This window comes from Somniosus microcephalus, unplaced genomic scaffold, assembly GCF_052327205.1.
Source record: "Somniosus microcephalus isolate GS21.2 unplaced genomic scaffold, FLI_Smic_1.0 unresolved_chr4, whole genome shotgun sequence".
In the NCBI taxonomy this organism is placed as follows: Eukaryota; Metazoa; Chordata; class Chondrichthyes; order Squaliformes; family Somniosidae; genus Somniosus; species Somniosus microcephalus.
The window spans coordinates 37,959,915-37,980,876 of NW_028225182.1; the positions used below are offsets into that span (position 1 = coordinate 37,959,915).

Here is a 20,962-nt window from a genome sequence, read left to right on the forward strand (position 1 = left end):
GTCTAGAACTAGGGGGCATAGTCTCAGGATAAGGGGTCAGCCATTTAAGACAGATTTTTTTTTGTTCATTCACGGGATGTGGGCGTCGCTGGCAGGGCCAGCATTTATTGCCCATCCCCAATTGCCCTCGAGAAGGTGGTGGTGAGCCGCCTTCTTGAGCCGCTGCAGTCCGTGTGGTGAAGGTGCTCCCACAGTGCTGTTAGGGAGGGAGTTCCAGGCTTTTGACCCAGCGACGATGAAGGAACGGCCGATATATTTCCAACAAGTCAGGATGGTGTGTGACTTGGAGGGGAACTTGGAGGTGGTGGTGTTCCCATGCGCCTGCTGCCCTTGTCCTTCTAGGTGGAAGAGGTTGCGGGTTTGGGAGGTGCTGCCGAAGCAGCCTTGGCGAGTTGCTGCAGTGCATCTTGTAGATGGTTCACACTGCAGCCACGGTGCGCCGGTGGTGGAGGGAGTGAATATTTAAGGTGGTGGATGGGGTGCCAATCACGATGAGGAGGAATTTCTTCACTCAGAGGGTTGTGAATCTTTGGAATTCTCTGCCCCAGAGGGCCGTGGATGCGGAGTTGTTGAGTGCATTCAAGGCTGAGATCGATAGATTTTTGGACACTAATGGAATCAGGGGATATGGGTGTTATAAATCTCATCATTATAAAGAAACTACTCATGAAATAACACTGGATGGCCAGCTGGTGGCGCCGTCCAAGGAGTATAAATACTCGGGCGTGGGCCCAGCTCTCCAGGGACATTTTGTAAGACAAGGAACTAGTGAAGTACAACTAGACCTCCATGTTCTGAAACAAGTTGATTAAAGCCTTGCTTTATACTCCAACCAAGTGCGTAGTGAGTTTTATTACGTCGGCGGGGATCAGGCGGGAAAGTGGAGTTGAGGTCGAAGATCAGCTGTGATCTTATTGAATGGCGGAGCAGGCTCGAGGGGCCGTATGGCCGACTCCTGCTCCTAATTCTTATGTTCTTATGTCTTTGTGTCGATCGGTACTTGTTGACTCACTAACACTGGATTTCTCTTGCTCTGCACCAATACTAAACAGCGTCTGCAACGAACGCACAGCTTTACGGTGGAGAACGGACCCTGGGAGCTTGGGACAAAGCATTCCCAGAAGTGCGTCAGTATTTACAGGAGGATCCCCCCCCACACACAGAAAGACACACTAGCACATAGCGACTTGAGGCAACCTTTCCTTCGATTGCGGAGGGGTGGGGGTGGCCTGTAACCAAGAGTGACAATCGTCTGGGAACCAGAGGCACATTTTTTAAATATCCGCTACCTGAGCTCGTATCCCTCAATCGTGCGCCGATGCTTCTCCTCGCGCTCCTGCAGTTCCGATTTGAACTCGGCGAGCTGCTTGCCCATCTCGTGCTCGTGCTGTCCCGTCAGCTCCATCAGCTGCTTCCTACACACCGCAGTGGGCAAAAAAAGACCAATGTCAAAGTACAGGCACCATCTGTAGCAGGGGAAATGGTTTGGCCACAGTGTTACGTTTTTTTTTAAATTAGCGTTCTTTGTTCAGGTTCTTTGAAGGCTCGTTCTCCAGTGACGAGCCCAGTACGGAAGGCCCAGGGTCACTTCCCCAGTCTGTGCTGAGTCAGGTAGTCTTAGCTGGGCCTGGGTGAGAAAGAACTCGCATTTATATAGCGCCTTTCACCACCTCTGGATATCCCATTACAGTCAATGAGGCACTTTTTGAAGTGTAGTCACTGTAGTAATGTTGGAAACGCGGCAGCCATTTTACACACAGCAAGATCCCACAAACAGCAATGTGACAATGACCAGATGATTTTTTTTTTAGTGCTGTTGATTAAGGGATAAATATTGGCCAGGACACTGGGGAGAACTCCCCTGCTCTTCGAATAGTAGGCATGGGATCTTTTACAGCCACCTTAGGTGGTCAGACGGGCCTCGGTTTAACGTCTCATCCAAAAGACGGTATCTCCAACACTGCCGCGCTCCCTCAGTACTGCCCCTCCGACAGTGCGGCGCTCCCTCAGTACTGCCCCTCCAACACTGCCGCGCTCCCTCAGTACTGCCCCTCCGACAGTGCGGCGCTCCCTCAGTACTGCCCCTCCGACAGTGCAGCGCTCTCAGTACCGCCCCACCAGCAGTGCGGCACTCCCTCAGTACTGCCCCTCCGACAGTGCGGCGCTCCCTCAGTACTGCCCCTCCGACAGTGCGGCGCTCCCTCAGTACTGCCCCTCCGACAGTGCGGCGCTCCCTCAGTACTGCCCCTCCGACAGTGCGGTGCTCCCTCAGTACTGCCCCTCCGACAGTGCGGCGCTCCCTCAGTACTGCCCCTCCGACAGTGTGGCGCTCCCTCAGTACTGCCCCTCCGACAATGCAGCACTCCCTCAGTACTGCCCCTCCGACAGTGCGGCGCTCTCTCAGTACTGCCCCTCCGACAGCGCGGCACTCCCTCAGTACTGCCCCTCCGACAGTGCGGCGCTCCCTCAGTACTGCCCCTCCGACAGTGCGGCGGGTTGCTTTGTCCTGGACGGTGTCGAGCTCCTTGAGTGTTGTTGGAGCTGCACTCATCCAGGCAAGTGGAGAGCATTCCATCACACTCCTTACTTGTGCCTTGTAGATGGTGGAAAGGCTTTGGGGAGTCAGGAGGCGAGACACTCGCCGCAGAATACCTAGCCTCTGATCTGCTCTTGTTGCCACGGTACTTATATGGCTGGTCCAGTTAAGTTTCTGGTCAATTGTGACCCCCAGGATGTTGATGGTGGGGGATTCGGTGATGGTAATGCCTTTAAATGTCATGGGGAGGTGGTTAGACTCTCGCTTATTGGAGATAGTCATTGCCTGGCACTTCTGTGGAGCGAATGTTACCTGCCACTTAACAGCCCAAGCCTGAACGTCGTCCAGGTCTTGTTGCATGCGGGCATGGAATGCTTCATTATCTGAGGAGTTGTGAATGGTGCTGAACACTGTGCAGTCATCAGCGAACATCCCCACTTCTGATTTTATGTTGGAGGGAAGGTCATTGAGGAAGCAGCTGAAGATGGTTGGGCCTAGGACACTGCCTGGGGAACCGAGGCTGTGATGATTGACCTTCAACCACCACAACCAATTTCCTTTGTATTAGCTATGACTCCAGCCAGTGGAGCGTTTTCCCCCCTGATTCCCATGGACTTCAGTTTTACTAGGGCTCCTTGATGCCACACTCGGTCAAATGCTGCCTTGATATCAAGGGCAGTCACTCTCACCTCACCTCTGGAATTCAGCTCCTTTGTCCATGTTTGGACCAAGGCTGTAATGCGGTCAAGCACCGAGTGGTCCTGGCGGAACCCAAACTGGGCATCTGTGAGCAGGTTATTGGTGAGTAAGTGCCGCTTGATAGCACTGTTGATGACACCTTCCATCACTTTGCTGATGATTGAGAGTAGACTGATGGGGCGGTAATTGGCCGGATTGGATTTGTCCTGATTTTTGTGGACAGGACATACCTGGGCAGTTTTCCACATTATCGGATAGATGCCAGTGTTGGAACAGCTTGGCTAGAGGCGTGGCTAGTTCTGGAACACAAGTCTTCAGCAGAACAGCCTGGATGTTGTCGGGGCCCATAGACTTTGCTGTATCCAGTGCACTCAGCCGTTTCTTGATATCACGTGGAGTGAATCGAATTGACTGAAGACTGGCTTCTGTGATGGTGGGGACCTCAGGAGGCGGCCAATATGGATCATCCACTCGGCACTTCTGGCTGAAGATGGTTGCAAACGCTTCAGCCTTGTCTTTTGCACTCACGTGCTGGGCTCCACCATCATTGAGGATGGGGATAGTTATGGAGCCTCCTCCTCCCGTTAGTTGTTTAATGGTCCACCACCACTCACGACTGGATGTGGCAGGACTGCAGAGCTTTGATCTGATCCGTTGATTGAGGGATCACTTAGCTCTGTCTATAGCATGCTGCTTCCGCTGTTTAGCATGCATGTAGTCCTGTGTTGCAGCTTCCCCAGGTTGGCACCTCATTTTTAGGTACACCTGGTGCTGCTCCTGGCATGCTCTTCTACACTCCTTATTGATCCAGGGTTGGTCACCTGGCTTGATGGTAATGGTAGAGTGAGGGATATGCCGGGCCATGAGGTTACAGATTGTGGTGGAATACAATTCTGCTGCTGCTGATGACACACAGCACCTCATGAATGCCCAGTTTTAAACTGCTAGGTCTGTTTTGAATCTATCCCATTTAGCATGGTGGTAGGGTGTCCTCAGTGTGAAGGCGGGACATCGTCTCCACAATGACTGTGCGGTGGTCGCTGCTGCCAATACTGTCATGGACAGGTGTATCTGCGACAGGTAGATGGGTGAGGACGAGGTCAAGTAGGTTTTCCCCTCGTGTTGATTCTCTCACCACCTGTCGCAGGCCCAGACTGGCAGCTATATCCTTCAGGACTCGGCCAGCTTGGTCAGTAGTGGTGCTACCGAGCCACTCTTGGTGATGGACATCGAAGTCCTCCACCCAGAGTACATTCTGTGCCATTGCTACCCTCCGTGCTTCTTCCAAGTGGTGTTCAACATGGCGGAGCACTGATTCATCAGCTGAGGGAGGGCGGTAGGTGGTAATCAGCAGGAGGTTTCCTTGCCCATGCTTGACCTGAAGCCATGAGACTTCATGGGGTCCGGAGTCATTGTTGAGGACTCCCAGGGCCACTCGTTCCCGACTGTATACCACTGTGCCGCCACCCCTGGTGGGTCTGTCCTGCCGGTGGGACAGGACATATCCAGGGATGGTGATGGAGGAGTTTGGGACATTGGCTGAAAGGTATGATTCTGTGAGTATGACGATGTCAGGCTGTTGCTTGACTAGTCTGTGGGACAGCTCTCCCAATTTTGGCACAAGTCCCCAGATGTTGGTGAGCAGGACTTTGCAGGGTTGACTGGGCTGGGTGTGCCGTTGCCGTGTCTGTAGCCGGTGCCGAGGTCGATGCCGGGTGGTCCGTGCGGTTTTATTCTTATTATTGAGTTTTGTAGCAGTTAGTTACAAGTGAGTGACTCGCTCGGCCATTTCAGAGGAGCAGTTAAGAGTCAACCACATTGCTGTGGGTCTGGAGTCACATAAATACCAGACCAGATTTATTTAATTAACTGAATTTTAATTCCCCAGCTGCCGTGGAGGGATTTGAACTCACGTCTGCTGGATCGTTAGTCCAGGCCTCTGGATTACTAGCCCAGTGACATAACCACTACGCTATCATTCGCAAGGTGCAAGCGCCAGTGATACCGAGGAATGCCAGGAGAGCACTCCCTGAAGACGCCTGGAGTGTGACGGAGCTTAGAAACATAGAAGATAGGAGCAGGAGTAGGCCATTTGGCCCCTCGAGTCTGCTCCGCCATTTAATGAGATCATGGCTGATCATCCAAATTCAGTACCCTGTCCCTGCTTTCTCCACATATCCCTTTAGCCTTAAGAAATATATCTAACTCCTTCTTGAATATATTTAATGAACTGGCCTCAACTGTCTTTTGTGGTAGAGAATTCCACAGGTTCACCACTCTCTGGGTGAAGAAATTCCTCCTCATCTCTGTCCTAAATGGCTTACCCCTTATCCTTAGACTGTGACCCCCGGTTCTGGACTCCCCGACCATCGGGAACATCCTTCCTGCATCTAGTCTTTCTAGTCCGGTTAGAAGTTTATAAGTTTCAATGAGAATCCGGCCTCGGGTGACTGTCTGTGTGGAGTTTGCACATTCTCCCCGTGTTTGCGTGGGTTTTCTCCGGGTGCTCCGGTTTCCTCCCACAGTCCAAAGATGTGCGGGTTAGGTTGATTGGCTATGATAAATTGACCCTTAGTGTTAGGGGGATTAAATACATGGGGTTACAGGGATAGGGTGGGATATGTGTTGGTGTAGGGGTTATGGGGATAGGGTGGGATATGTGTTGGTGTAGGGGTTACGGGGATCGGGTGGGATATGTGTCGGTGCAGGCTCGATGGGCCGAAATGGCCTCTATCTGCATTGTGGGGTTTCTGTGATTCTGTGATCCCCTCTCATTCTTCTAAACTCTAGCGAGTATAAGCCCAATCGACCCAATCTCTCCTCATACGTCATTCCTGCCATCCCAGCTTTGTTTACCTGTGCTGCTCTCGTACAGCGGCTGTCTGCCGGGTGCTGTCTTCGTGCACGGCCGTCAGTCGCTCAGTCACCTGCTGCTCCAGGGCCACCTTGAACTCCGTCTCGCTCTTCACTCGCTGCGATTCAAAGCGCGCCTGCACAGGGGACATTTCATTTCATTTTAAATAAGACAACTTGGGGGTGTTTTTTTTTTTTTTAAAAAGCTTCAGGAAGTGTTTTCTCCCCTCTTCCTGAAGGCACACACTCCCACAGTTCACCAACAGCTGGTCACCCTCCAATACACAAGGTAAGAACATAAGAAACAGGAGCAAGAGTAGGCCATTCGGCCCTTTGAGCCTGCTCCGCCATTCAATCTGATCATGGCTGATCCTCTATCTCAATACCATATTCCCACTCTCTCCCCATACCTTTTGATGCCTTTTGTGTCTAGAAATCTAACTATCTCCTTCTTAAATATATTCAGTGACTTGGCCTCCACAGCCTTCTGTGGTAGAGAATTCCACAGGTTCACCACCCTCTGAGTGAAGAAATTTCTCTTCATCTCAGTCCTAAATGTCCTACCCCGTATCCTGAGACTGTGACCCCTCGTTCTAGACCCCCCAGCCAGGGGAAACATCCTCCCTGCATCCAGTCTGTCTAGCCCTGTCAGAATTTTATACGTTTCAAGGAGATCCCCTCTCATTCTTCTAAACTCTAGTGAATACAGGCCTAGTCGACCCAATCTCTCCTCATATGACAGTCCTGCCATCCCAGGAATCAGTCTGGTGAACCTTCGCTGCACTCCCTCTATGGTAAGTATATCCTTTCTTAGGTAAGGAGACCAAAACTGCACACAGTACTCCAGGGGTGGTCTCACCAAGGCCCTGTATAACTGTAGTAAGACATCCTTGCTCCTGTACTCAAATCCTCTTGCAATGAAGGCCAACATACCATGTGCCTTCCTAACTGATCTCATTGAATGGCGGAGCAGGCTCAAGGGACCGAATGGCCTACTCCTGCTCCAATCTTCTAGGTTTCTATGTAACTGCTTGCTGCACCTGCATGTTTGCTTTCAGTGACTGGTGATCATGGCTGATCACGGGCGGCTGAGGCAGAGTGTGCCGACAGGCTATTTGACCACGGGGTGCAGAACGCCCAGAGCCGAGTCGGAGCTCGTTCAACGTTCACACAAGAGCACGTGTCAGTAAGGGTGACTAGGTAGCACAAATCGGGCCGGATCCCCGCCACCCCGGCAATGTGGCCGATACTGAGGCCAAGAGTTGAACCTCAAATATTTTCTTGCCCACAATCAGCTGAGTACTGGCTGGCTTCAGAGGGTCAAGCGAGGACGGGGTATGGTACAGAGACCAAGAAACAGTGGGGGAGAAATTCGGGATCGCCCCGTTTGGGGCGCAATTATCGGCCGGGCGCAAAGTTTAGCGCCTGGCGCTAATTATCGCCTCTGACTGCAAACTTGGCTTCTCTCGCCCCAAGAGGTGATTGGAGCGCTAAATCAGGTGCTACACACCTCTCTTAAGGCACTAACACCGAGGAGCGAGGCGCTACCTCAGAGCGCTGGCGAAGCTCATGTGATGTCAGTCAGCAATGGAACACGGACACACTGGCGCCGGCCAGTTCTTAAAGGGGAGGGTCGATCTTGCTCTCCATCCACACCCTGCTCATTGCAGCCTTGAATCTCGGCCTGGAGAGACCTGTACATCAAATCTGCTGGAAAGAACAATGGAGAGGCCCAGGGAAAGAGCTCAGAGTGCAGCCCCCACCGTCTCTTCTAAATCGATACAAGGAAGGGCAAATCAAAATGAACCTGCAAAGTGCTGCTCAGTACCCAAAACTCCTTCACACAGCGTTGAATACCTCCAGAAGTCTCTCTCTCTCGCTCTCTCTCTCTCTCAGAATGCGTGGTGCAAAAATATCGCTGGCAAAAAAAGGCAGGAAGCGGTCGCCTTTAAATAGCGCTCCCCTAGTCCCTTCCCAACTGCAAAACGTTCCCCTCTACCTGACGTTGCCAGCGGCAGGCGGTAAGGCAAGGGACGCCACTCAATATCCGGTCCGGGACGTTGCACGCTCGACTGACGCCACGATCTGCGGGCGCAGGAGAGCGTGGCGGTAGTGTTTAGTGCCGCCGCAAAATGTCTGGTCAATTTCGCGAGCGGCGCAAACATCCCCGCGCCCGGGCACTACCAGGAGGCGCAAAGCAAATTCATTTTCCCCCCCCCTTGGTCTCTCTATATTTTACCCCTTGCCAGCAATGGTGCCTTTAAGCTGCACGCCGCTCTTGGGGACCCGCGCAGCCTGTGAGCCGGTTTTTAAATTGGGGAAAAAAAACACACAAACGCGGAATATTAAAGGGGCCGCGCGGCCCAAATGAAATTGCTCGCCAGTATATGCACACACCGCCGTACCCTCCGCACGCACTGGTACGGGTAGCCTAGCGGTTATGTTACTGGACTTGTAATCCAGGGTTGGCAGACGAGAGTTCAAATCCCGCCACCACGGCGGCTGGGGCAATTTAAATTCAGTTAATTAAATAAATCTGGAATTGTAAAAAAGCTAGTGTGTCGGTAATGGCGACCACGAAACTTTGGTACTGTCTCCGGATTGTCATTAAAAACCCGTCACTGACGCCCTTGAGGGATGGAAATCTGCCACCCTTACCCGGTCTGGCCGATACGCGACTCCAGACCCCGCAGCGATGCGGTTGACTCTTAGCTGCTCCTTCGGAAACGGCCGAGCGAGCCACTACAAAAGAAGTATACTCCACAGGGGCGGCAGCGGTTCAAGGCGGCGGCTCTCCACCACCTTCTCCAGGGCGATTAGGGATGGGCAATAAATGCTGGCGTCGCCCGCCTCCCGGTGAATGAATAAAATAAAAACCGCACACCCGACCTCACCCTCCGGGCTCACTGGCCACCAGCGGGAACCTCTGGCTGGCTTTCGGCTGGCTTTCTCCCCTCGCTGGTCCAGGAGCACCGAGTCCAATTGAGCACCAGATAGGGAGATCAAGCAGCCTCAGGACGGACCAAGGGCCGGACTTGGAGCCGCCCCGGCCCGCACAGCCCCGATCTCACACAGGACAGTGTCCTTATCGACAGACATCAGGAAAAGATCCCCGCGCTCACACGCGCTTCACCTTCACCAGGCTGAGCTCCATCTGCAGGTTTTCCTTATCTCGTTTGACGGTGTCCAACTCAATTTCTAGCTGCTGCAGGTCGGCTTGGACGGACGAGAGAACCTCCTGCGCGTCTCGCCCTCGCTGTGCCTCACGCTGAGCGCTCGCCTGTCCAATGATAACAAAGGCAGATGTTGAGAGGTTGATGTTGAGAGGATGTTTCCCCCTGTCTAAAGCCGGGGGTCACGGGCTCAGAATAAGGGGTCGGCCATTTAGGACTGAGACAAGGAGAAATTTCTTCACTCAGAGGGTGGCGAATCTTTGGAATTCTCTGCCCCAGAGGGCTGTAGAGTATAGTTGAATCGGAGGGGCGGTGCTGAGGGAGCGCCGCACTGTCGGAGGGGCGGTGCTGAGGGAGCGCCGCACTGTCAGAGGGGCGGTGCTGAGGGAGCGCCGCACTGTCGGAGGGGCGGTGCTGAGGGAGCGCCGCACTGTCGGAGGGGCGGTGCTGAGGGAGCGCCGCACTGTCGGAGGGGCGGTGCTGAGGGAGCGCCGCACTGTCGGAGGGGCGGTGCTGAGGGAGCGCCGCACTGTCGGAGGGGCGGTGCTGAGGGAGCGCCGCACTGTCGGAGGGGCGGTGCTGAGGGAGCGCCGCACTGTCGGAGGGGCGGTACTGAGGGAGCGCCGCACTGTCGCAGGGGCGGTACTGAGGGAGCGCCGCACTGTCGGAGGGGCGGTACTGAGGGAGCGCCGCACTGTCGGAGGGGCGGTACTGAGGGAGCGCCGCACTGTCGGAGGGGCGGTACTGAGGGAGCGCCGCACTGTCGGAGGGGCGGTACTGAGGGAGCGCCGCACTGTCGGAGGGGCGGTACTGAGGGAGCGCCGCACTGTCGGAGGGGCGGTACTGAGGGAGCGCCGCACTGTCGGAGGGGCGGTACTGAGGGAGCGCCGCACTGTCGGAGGGGCGGTACTGAGGGAGCGCCGCACTGTCGGAGGGGCGGTACGGAGGGAGCGCCGCACTGTCGGAGGGGCGGTACGGAGGGAGCGCCGCACTGTCGGAGGGGCGGTACGGAGGGAGCGCCGCACTGTCGGAGGGGCGGTACAGAGGGAGCGCCGCACTGTCGGAGGGGCGGTACGGAGGGAGCGCCGCACTGTCGGAGGGGCGGTACGGAGGGAGCGCCGCACTGTCGGAGGGGCGGTACGGAGGGAGCGCCGCACTGTCGGAGGGGCGGTACGGAGGGAGCGCCGCACTGTCGGAGGGGCGGTACGGAGGGAGCGCCGCACTGTCGGAGGGGCGGTACGGAGGGAGCGCCGCACTGTCGGAGGGGCGGTACTGAGGGAGCGCCGCACTGTTGGAGGGGCAGTACTGAGGGAGCGCCGCACTGTTGGAGGGGCAGTACTGAGGGAGCACCGCACTGTCTATCTCCACCTTGAATATATTCAATGACACAGCCTCCACCGGTCTCTGGGGCAGAGAATTCATGACCCTCTACTCCTTGTGTTCTTCAAACTCAACTGGAATGCACTGTTTCCACAGGCAGGAGGGTCGGTAACCAGAGGACACAGATTTAAGGTCTTTTTTTTTTTTTTTTTTTTACACAGCAAGTTATGATCTGGAACGTGCTGCTTGAAAGGGCGGTGGAAGCAGATTCAATAGTAACTTTCAAAAGGGGAATTGGAAAAATACTCGAAGGGGAAAAATTTGCATGGCTGTGGGGAAAGAGCGGGGCAGAGTGGGACTAATTGGAGCGCTGTCTCAAAGAAGCGGCAGATGCACGATGGGCCGAGTGGGCTCCTCCTGCACTGGACGATTCTCTGAACTAAAGACCAGCTCTTCTTAAACACACATGCGGAACACCTCCGTTCAGTCCTTAAGGGTGACCCCGAGCTGCCGGTCGCCTGTCACTTGAATTCTCCGCTGCTCTCCCACTCGGACCTCTCCGTCCTCGGCCTCTTGCATTGTTCCGCTGAAGCTCAGCGTAAGCTCGAGGAACAGCACCCCATCTTTCGATGAGGCACTTTACAGCCTTCTGGACTCAACGTAGAGTTCAAAAATTTCAGACCATAACCTCGACCCCTATTATATATATATCTTGGCCCAGAAATTCGGGTTGGGGGCTTCCCGCGGGTGCAAGCCCCCGACCTGCACTTACCTTGTGCGCCGGCCGTTGAGCTGTGGGCCCCGTGAAATTCCGATCCTGAGCCTGGTCCAGCTGCCGGCGCGCAGTGCTTGCGTATCCCAGGGGCGTAGTTAGTTCAATGCGTCCCCTGGGATCACGTGGGCCATGGGGAGCCAATCGGAGGAGGGAAAAGCCCATTCATAAGATTGACAGGGTCAAAACTTATGAATACTACGGCCCCAAAATAGCAGTAAACCTTCAAAAAATTTTTTTTTTTTTTTTTTTTTTTTTTTAAATCACACATTTTAAAACTATAAATTACATTAAATAACTATTTTAAACAATAATTTAAATTTTTGAAAAAAAGAATTTTATATTCTAACGGGGCTAAAAATAATCTTACCTTGCTTTAAAGTATTTAAAAATAATAAACCTGTGGAAAAAATGTTTTAATTTTAATTAATTGACCACTTACCTTGTAAAAAGCAGGCCTTATGCCTGCTTTTTACATGTCTAAATACTGCAGGCTTACGATCCCGGGAAAACCTGCAAAAAAAAAAACGAAGTTCGATGCGCACGCGTAACCTCTCCTGCGCACGCGTTCGACCTCTGAACCCCTTCGTTCAGAGGATCGGAAGTGCCGGTTTCCCGCGCGTGCGCAGTGCATGCAGGAAACCCGCGCTTTCTTGGGCCTACGCGTGAGTACCCCGTGCGTACTCACCCGTGGGGACCCGAATTTCTGGGCCAATATATATATATTTGTTCCACACTTTTTTTTGTTTGTTTGTTTATGTTTTCTTTTCTTCTCTCCCACATGGCAGCTGTCTTTCATTCTGCCAGCGCAATTTACACTTCATCTAGAGCCATCCTTTGTTTCTGAACCTGTCCCATTACCATCTCCTCTTGCCTTGAATATTCTCAATGTCTCTTAACCTCTCCTGCCTTCTATCCTGTCACACACCTTCCCTTTTGTTCTTTCATTCCCTACCCCAGTTCCCAGTTCCTACACTTGCTTAAAAATCTGTTCCATTACCTGCTTTTTTCCAGTTCTGACGAAGGGTCATCGACCTGAAACGTTAACTCTGTTTCTCTCTTCACAGATGCCGCCTGACCTGCTGAGTATCTCCAGCATTTTCTGTTTTTAACTTCTTAAACACACATTGTTGATACGGAAAGTATCTCCCTTGCACTTTTAGACTACACATAGGGAAAGCTTGGGTTTGCCGACGGCCAGGTGCTTGGTAACGCCGCCCGCCACCCCGCCCCGCCTCACCTTCTCTTTCTCGAGCTGCTTTTCCAGCTCCTCCTCTCGTCGTGCGTTCCTCTGTTCCAGCTGCTGCTCGCGCCGGGCGCCGGCCTCGCGCTCCTCTCCCAGCTTGGCGCGCAGGGCCTCGGCCTGCTGGCGCTCGTGCAGCCTGCCGCTCTCTGCCTTGTCGCACCCGCCCTGCAGCTTCAGGCAGCGCTGCTGCTCCGTCTCCAGAACCTTCCGCAGCTTCCCGCTCTCCTCCTCCTGCAGGCCGAAAAATAAAAGGGGGAGGGGGGAAGGGAGATGGATCAACTAATGCTTTATTTCCGTTGCTATTTTACTGTAAATAAGTCATTGCTCAATGTTACAGTCCCTGATTCAGTGCCAGTGTCTGCCGTGGCCCAGTGGGTCGCCTTCTCGCCTCGGAGTTAGAAGGTTGCGGGTTCGTGTCGGATGAGACGTTAAACCGAGGGCCCCGACTGCCCTCTCAGGTGGACGTAAAAGATCCCATGGCTACTATTTCGAAGATGATCTAGGGAGTTTCCCCCCCCGGTGTCCTGAGGCCAATGTTTATCCCTCAAATCAACACAACAAAAACACAGATGATCTGGTCATCATCACATTGCTGTTTGTGGGAGCTTGCTGTGTGCAAATTAGCTGCCGCGTTTCCCACATTTCAACAGTGGCCACACTTCAAAAGTACTTCATTGGCTGTAAAGCGCTTTGGGACGTCCGGTGGTCGTGAAAGGTGCGGGAGAAATGCAAGTCTTTCTTTCTGCTTCAGCCAAAGACTCTTTTCAGTCAAACGTACCAAATGCACTTGTACGTATAAAATTCTTACAGGGCTTGACAGGGTAGATGCAGGGAGGACATTTCCCCTGGCTGGGGAGTCTAGAACCAGGGGTCACAGTCTCAGAATAAGGGGTCGGCCATTTAGGATTGAGAGGACGAGAAATTTCTTCGCCCAGAGGGTGGTGAATCTTTGGAATTCTCGACCTCAGAGGGAAGTGGAGGCTCAGTGGTTGAGTATATTCAAGGCTGACATCGATGGATTTTTGGACTCATGGGGAATTAAGGGATACGGGGAATCGGGCGGGAAAGTGGAGTTGAGGTCGATGATCAGCCATGATCTTACTGAATGGCGGAGCAGGCTCGAGGGGCCGTGTGGCCTACTCCTGCTCCTAGTTCTGACATCCTTACACCACCATTCAGACCAGGCAGGCCCCGGGGTCAATCCCTGGGCCGTGTCCAGTTAGCTAATCGCAGACTGGGCAGTGACGGGTCCTCTTATATTTGACCTCAATGTCCCAGCGCAAGGAAAGGGAAAACTGGGCCGGGCTCCTGCGTCTGATACAGCACGGAGTTGGCCGTGGCTCAGTGGGATAGCATTCTGGCTTCGGAGTCAGAAGGTCGTGAGTTCAAGTTGCATCCAGGGACTGGCGCACATATTCCAGGCTGACACTGCCAGAACAGAGGGGGCCTCGGTTTAACGTCTCATCCGAAAAGACGGCTCCTCCGACAGTGCGGCGCTCCCTCAGTACCGCCCCTCCGACACTGCAGCACTCCTTCAGTACTGACCCTCTGACAGTGCAGCGCTACCACAGTACCACCCCTCCGACAGTGCGGCGCTCCCTCAGTACTGCCCCTCCGACAGTGCGGCGCTCCCTCAGTACTGCCCCTCCGACAGTGCGGCGCTCCCTCAGTACTGCCCCTCCGACAGTGCGGCGCTCCCTCAGTACTGCCCCTCCGACAGTGCGGCGCTCCCTCAGTACCACCCCTCCGACAGTGCGGCGCTCCCTCAGTACTGCACTGGGAGTGTCGCCCTGGATTACGTGCTCAAGTCCCTGCAGTGCTACCCACTGAGCCCTGGCTGACGCCTGCGTTGGGATTTATTTTGTAAAGCTGCTGTCCCACAAACCTACAGTCAGTCGGGTACGGCATTGCCCTTACCAACAAGCCCCTCTCCTTCTCCAGCAGGCCCTTCTCATGCTGTTCCTTGGCCAGAATTTGGTTTGCTTGGGATAAACGGCGCTCAAGGTTGAACAGCGCCTGGAAGAGAAGCAGAAACCCAGCGTTACTTTTATTTTCTTGTTCTGACCAGATGCCTTTTATGCTTTATCTCCAGAAGGCAGCGACTCCTCCCGAGCGAGTGGCTCAATGGGCCCCAACAAGCCTCCAGCAAGAGCCACACAGAGCGAAGGCTCCCCACAGATCAACGAGAGCCCTTCCAACCTGGGGCAATGACCCGAACCTAGTTGATAAGGGTACAAAAGCAAGGAAGTTATGTCGAGCTTTTATAAAACACTGGTTCGGCCTCAACTGCGTCCAATTCTGGGCCCTGCACTTTAGGAAGGATGTGAAGGCCTTAGAGAGGGTGCAGAAAAGATTTGCCAGAATGGTTCCAGGGATGAGGGACTTCAGTTACGTGGATAGACTGGAGAAGCTGGGGTTGTTCTCCTTAGAGCAGAGAAGATTGAGAGGAGATTTGATAGAGGTGTTCAAAATCATGAGGGGTCTGGACAGAGTAGATAGAGAGAAACTGTTCCCATTGGCAGAAGGCTGGAGAACCAGAGGACACAGATTTAAGGTGATTGGCAGAAGAACCAAAGGCGACATGTGGAGAAACTTTTTACTCAGCGAGTGGTTAGGATCTGGAATGCACTGCCCGAGAGGGCGGTGGAGGCGGACTCAATCGTGTCTTTCAAAAGGGAGTTGGATAAGTAGCTGAAGAAATAAAATTTTCAGGGCTCCGGGGAAAGGGCGGGGGAGTGGGACTGGCTGAAGTGCTCTTGGAGAGCCGGCACGGGCTCGCCGGGCCGAATGGCCTCCTTCTGTCCTGTAACTATTCTATGATACCCTGAACCACCACAGTGAGTGGTTCAAGCAAATCGCATAGAGACCTTTAAGGGGAAAGGAATGGAAGGACGCTATGTTCTTAAGGAGATGCTGATAGGGCGAGATGAAGTTGGGTGGGAGGAGGCTCATGTGGAGCATAAACATCGGCACGGACCAGTTGGGTCGAATGGCCTGTTTTTGTACGTTCCGTGCAATCCGCAGATTAGCGGAAAATGTTTTCTCGACCACCCCCGCCCCTCCCAACCCACCACAATGAACCTCTTATTGACCAAATCCCCAACTTGTAAAATGAATATTAACGTCACTCTGCCCGAGATTTCCTGTGCACAACTCCATCACCAAGCACACAGCGACGCCCAGACAGCGCAGTGGGTTTTCAGTCCAAGCTTCACCAGTCAGCACTCATCATTCACGCACAGGAGGAGGCCATTTGGCCCAGCGTGCCTGTGCCGGCTCGTTGAAAGAGCTCTCCAATTAGTCCCACTCCCCCCCCCGCCGCCCTTTCCCCGTAGCCCTGCAAATATTTCCTCTTCAAGTCTAAATCCAATTGCCCTTTTAAATCTGCTACCACCGCCGCCCTTTCAGGCAGTGAGTTCCAGATCAGAACTCCCTGCGCAAAACATCGCGTCCTCGCGATTGGCCCAGATACCTAACTGGGAGATTCCCGATAGAAAGTTCAACGATAAATGCTAACAGAGCACCTCCCTGGTAAAGGGGAGACTCGACATAGAGAGGAAAAAAAGTCATAGTAATACAACCTCCACACAAGTAAGAGATTATTTTCACACTATTCTTTCTCAACATCTGTGGAGGGACAACCTGCATCAACATCCTGGGGGTCACCATTGACCAGAAACTCAACTGGACCAGCCACATAAATACTGTGGCTGCAAGAGCAGGTCAGAGGTTGGGTATTCTGCGGCGATTGTCTCACCTCCTGACTCCCCAAAGCCTTTCCACCATCTACAAGGCACAAGTCAGGAGTGTGATGGAATACTCTCCACTTGCCTGGATGAGTGCAGCTCCAACAACACTCAAGAAGCTCGACTCCATCCAGGACAAAGCAGCCCACTTGATTGGCACCCCATCCACCACCTTAAACATTCACTCCCTCCACCACCGGCGCACCGTGGCTGCAGTGTGTACCATCTACAAGATGCACTGCAGCAACTCGCCAAGGCTTCTTCGGCAGCACCTCCCAAACCCGCGACCTCTTCCCACCTAGAAGGACAAGGGCAGCAGGCGCATGGGAACACCACCAGCTCCAAGTTCCCCTCCAAGTCACACACACCATCCTAACTTGGAAATATATCGGCCGTTCCTTCATCGTTGCTGGGTCAAAATCCTGGAACTCCCTCCCTAACAGCATTGTGGGAGTAACTTCACCACACGGACTGCAGCGGTTCAAGAAGGCGGCTCACCACCACCTTCTCCAGGGCAATTAGGGATGGGCAATAAATGCTGGCCCTGCCAGCGACGCCCACATCCCAAGAACAAACACAAAAAGACGGGGGTCCCTGTCGCACAGAATTACTTGAAAAACGTGTTGCCTCATCGGACACATTTGTGCGTCAATCTGTAGCCCCGGGGCGGAGCAGTGTAACTACACTGGAACATCAACACCCTGCTTCAAAAGTTCACCGTGAACCCCAGACCAGAGATCTCCCCCCCCCAAACAAACTTGGCACGACTGCCACGAGGAGAGAGAGTCTCAAAAACTTCAACGTGGACGTCACCCCAAGGCGCTGCACAGAGGGGAAATGGAGGCCAGGCAGAAGTGGGAGAATTCAGCTCTGGAATTCCCTCCCTAAACCTCTCTCTCCAGCTTCAAGACGCTCCTTAAAACCTACCTCTTTGACCAAGCTTTTGGTCATTTGCCCTAATTTCTCCTTATGTGGCTCGGTGTCAAATTTTGTTTGGTAATCGCTCCTGTGAAGCGCCTTGGGACGTTTTACAGTGTTAAAGGCGCTATATAAATACAAGTTGTTGCTGAGAATTAGAAGAGATCCCAGTGGAAAAGGTGGGTTTGGAGGAGGTTTTTGACAAGGTGGAGGGGTTTCGGCGGGGAGGGGGAGTTCCAGCGAATGGGGCCCCAAGATGGCGGACGGTTTGGCCACCATTGGTGGTGGTGGGGGGATGGGGAGCGCATGGACACCCATTGCAAGAGGATTCAGAGGCAGAAGTCTCAAAAGGCCACGGGTTTCGCCCCCCCTCTTCCGCCAAGAGTAGCATTTCCTCAGCGGTTACGTGAGCGCCGACTTCCCCGAACTGCGCCCCCTACTTGTTGAGTGCCCTACCTGCTGCTGCTTGCTCCGGCCCTTCTCCGCAGCCTCGTGCTCCTCCTGCAGTTGCCTCATGGCTTCGGACTTCTCCGCGTCATGTTTCTTCCAGCCCTCCACCACCTTCACCAGAGTCTGCCCGTGGAGAGAAAAAAAAACACAAATATTTCCACACAATAAACGTAAGAGAGCGACTTCATTTTTACGTTGACAGATAGGCTAATCCTTTCAAGAACCCAGATTTTCACACCACAACATTGGTGCACCTCTGAAATGTCCTCTCTAGGCCCTCCTAAGCTCCAAATACTTTGAGGGGGGGGGGGGGGGAATTTGGTTGCTTTGCGCCTCCTGGTAGCGCCCTGGCACGGCGATGTTAGCGCCGCTTGCAAAATTGACCATCCGTTTTGCAGCGGCGCTAAACTCTACCGCCACGATCTGCAACGGCAGATCGTGACGTCAGTCGAGCGTGCAACGCCCCGGACTGGATATTGAGTGGCGCCCACTGCCTTAGTGCCTGCCGCTAGGAACGACAGGTAGAAGGGAACGTTTTCAAGTCGGGAAGGGGCTGGGGGAGCGCTATTTAAAGGCGGGCGCTTCCTGCCTTTTCTTGTCGGCCAAATTTTTGGTTTTAACGCTGTCCTAAGGAGTTTTGGCCCTCGGCACCACTTTTGAGGTTCCTAAGCGCCGAGCTCTTTCCCTGGGCCTATCCATTAGTGCTTCCAACACAATTGCTTTAGAGGTCTCTCCGGGCCGAGATTCAAGGCTGTAACGAGCAGGGAGTGGCTGGCCAGATAGATGGCCCCTCCCCTTTAAGAACTGGACAGTATCAGTCTGGCTTCCATGGTAACGGTCATCGCCTGAGCTTCGGTAGCGTTCTGAGGTAGCGCCTCGCTCCCTGACGTCTGCGCCTTAAGAGAGGTGTGTAGCGCCTGATTTAATGCTCAAACCACCTCCAGGGGGCGACAGAGGCCAATTTTGCACTGGGAGGCGATAATTAGCGCCAGGCGTTAAACTTTGCGCCCAGCCGATATTAGCGCCCCAAAATGGGCGATAGTGAATTTTTCCTCCCCATCACAGAAGACCTCTCCTGGTCCCTCAACACCTCCTCTCTCGTGAAGAAGGCCCAGCAGCGCCTATATTTCCTAAGGAGGCTGAAGGGATGTAACCTGTCACCCCTGATCCCCTCTAACTTTTACCGCTGCACAATAGAGAGCATCCTGACGAACTGTATCACAGTATGGTATGGCAGCTGTAGCTACTATGACCGGAAAGCCCTGCAGCGGGTAGTCAAAACTGCCCAACGCATTACCGGCACCCGGCTACCGACCATAGAGCACATATACCAGAAACGCTGTTTACGGAGGTCACGGTCCATCATCAAAGACCCTACCCACCCCAGCCACAGTCTGTTCGCCCTCCTGCCATCTGGGAGACGCTACAGATGCATTCGCACCCGTACGACCAGATTTAGGAACAGCTTCTTTCCCAGGGCTGTCATCCTACTGAACTCCACAAATAAACTCTAAAGCCTGCACATCTGCCAATGCACTTTATTATGGTTATGTTAATGTATTACAAGCCAAATGAATGTTGAATGTTTAAATGTCTTAATCTAAATGTACACTCTCGGGAGCTGCAAGCCTACATTTCGTTGTACTGCACTTGTGCACTAACAATGACAATAAAGTTGATTATTATTATTATATGGTCATTGCGCAGAGATCAAGACCTATCGCACCATTTCCTACTCTGACTCGTTCTTGGCGGCAGCTCATAGCCTTCGATTCCCCCCCTCACCTCCTCTGCGTTAGCCTTGGCTCAGTGGGCAGCTCTCTCTCTCTCGCCTCTCGAGTCAGAAGGCTGTGGGTTCAAGTCCCACTCCAGAGACTTGAGCACATAATCCAGGCCGACACTCCCAGCGCAGTGCTGAGGTGCTGACTTTGGGATGAGACGTTAAACCGAGGCCCCGTCTGCTCTCTCAGGCGGACGTGAAAGATCTCACGGCCACTATTTCGAAGAAGAGCAGGGGAGCTCTCCCTATATGAGGGGAGATGGAGTAGACTAGGCCGATATTCCCTCGAGTTTAGAAGAACGAGGACTCATTGAAATGTAAAAAATTCTTGAGGGCTTGACAATGGTAGATGCTGAGAGGCCGTTTCCCCTGACTGGAGGGTCTACGACTAGGGAGTCATAGGGCGCGATCTTGCCAGCCCTGGGGAGGCGGGTTTAGAGGCGGGACTGCCAGGAAAATGGCAGAATCTGGGGGCGGGTGCCCGTCTCGCCCCCAACCCGCCTCCGTGCCATCTTCCCCGGAGGCGAGTACCCGACCCGTGCTGGGTACCGTCTCCTGGAGGCGGGAAGGGGATTACAGCCACTTAACTGCCCGTTAACAGGTAGCTAACAGGCAGTTAAGAGAATTATCCCCATTTTTCCACCAGAGGTGCGGGCTTTCCGACGTCGGGAAACCCCGGCAGTGTCACCGAGGCGAGCAGTGGGTCTGCGGGGGTCGGAGGGGTGCAAAAGTGCGCTGTGGAGGTAAGTGATGGGGGCAAGTGTGGCGAGGTGAGTATGTGAGGTGAGTGGAAAGTGATAGAAAAAGTTTACTTACCTTTGTTTCTTCCTGCAGGCTTCAAACGTTGGGGATGCGGAGAGTCTCACGTCTCACCGGCAGAGATGACAGATGGTTGCTGCTGTATTCTCCGATGCAACAACCATCTAATTTCTGCTAAAGAAAGAGGTTTGATGAGCCTTGAATACAAGGACTCATCAAACAACAGAGAATGTCAGTGTTTGACAGCTTCACAGAGCTGTCAAATGATGACAATTCATCTGTCAAAAATGTTTGACAGATGAAACGTCATACGCTGACGTTCTCTGTAACCGGCTTTCCCTTAATTGGCCTGCTGAGCCCGCTGGGTGGGCTTAACAGGGTCAGTCAAGGGAAAATAAGCGTGGGTTGGCCAGAACGCGATGGAGGTGGGACTCAAACCCGACAAGCAGCAGTCCCACCTCCAACGCGCCCCCATTGACAAAATCACCCCCATAGTCTCAGGATAAGGGGTCGGCCATTTAGGACTGAGACAAGGAAGAAGGCAAATGGTATGTTGGCCTTCGTAGCGAGAGGGTTTGAGTACAGGAACAAGGATGTCTTGCTGCAGTTGTACAGGGCCTTGGTGAGACCACACCTTGAGTATTGTGTGCAGTTTTGGTCGCCTTATCTGAGGAAGGATGTTCTTGCCATGGAGGGAGTGCAGCGAAGAC

At 53.5% G+C, this 20,962-nt stretch overlaps 1 protein-coding gene across 2 annotated transcripts in view; it reads right to left on the reverse strand.

Annotated features, from left to right (window-relative positions):
- Positions 1-20,962, reverse strand: part of LOC147090572 (uncharacterized) — a 51,535-nt gene that overhangs the window by 16,210 nt on the left and 14,363 nt on the right. For both annotated transcript variants that reach the window (XM_085977315.1, XM_085977314.1), the window contains exons 6-11: positions 17,720-17,836; positions 14,517-14,615; positions 12,594-12,830; positions 9,222-9,368; positions 6,092-6,225; positions 1,290-1,415 (exon numbers count right to left, since the gene is read on the reverse strand). In XM_085977315.1, coding sequence (XP_085833441.1) covers positions 1,290-1,415; positions 6,092-6,225; positions 9,222-9,368; positions 12,594-12,830; positions 14,517-14,615; positions 17,720-17,836 — 860 coding nt within the window. The remainder of the gene's footprint in view (positions 1-1,289; positions 1,416-6,091; positions 6,226-9,221; positions 9,369-12,593; positions 12,831-14,516; positions 14,616-17,719; positions 17,837-20,962) is intronic.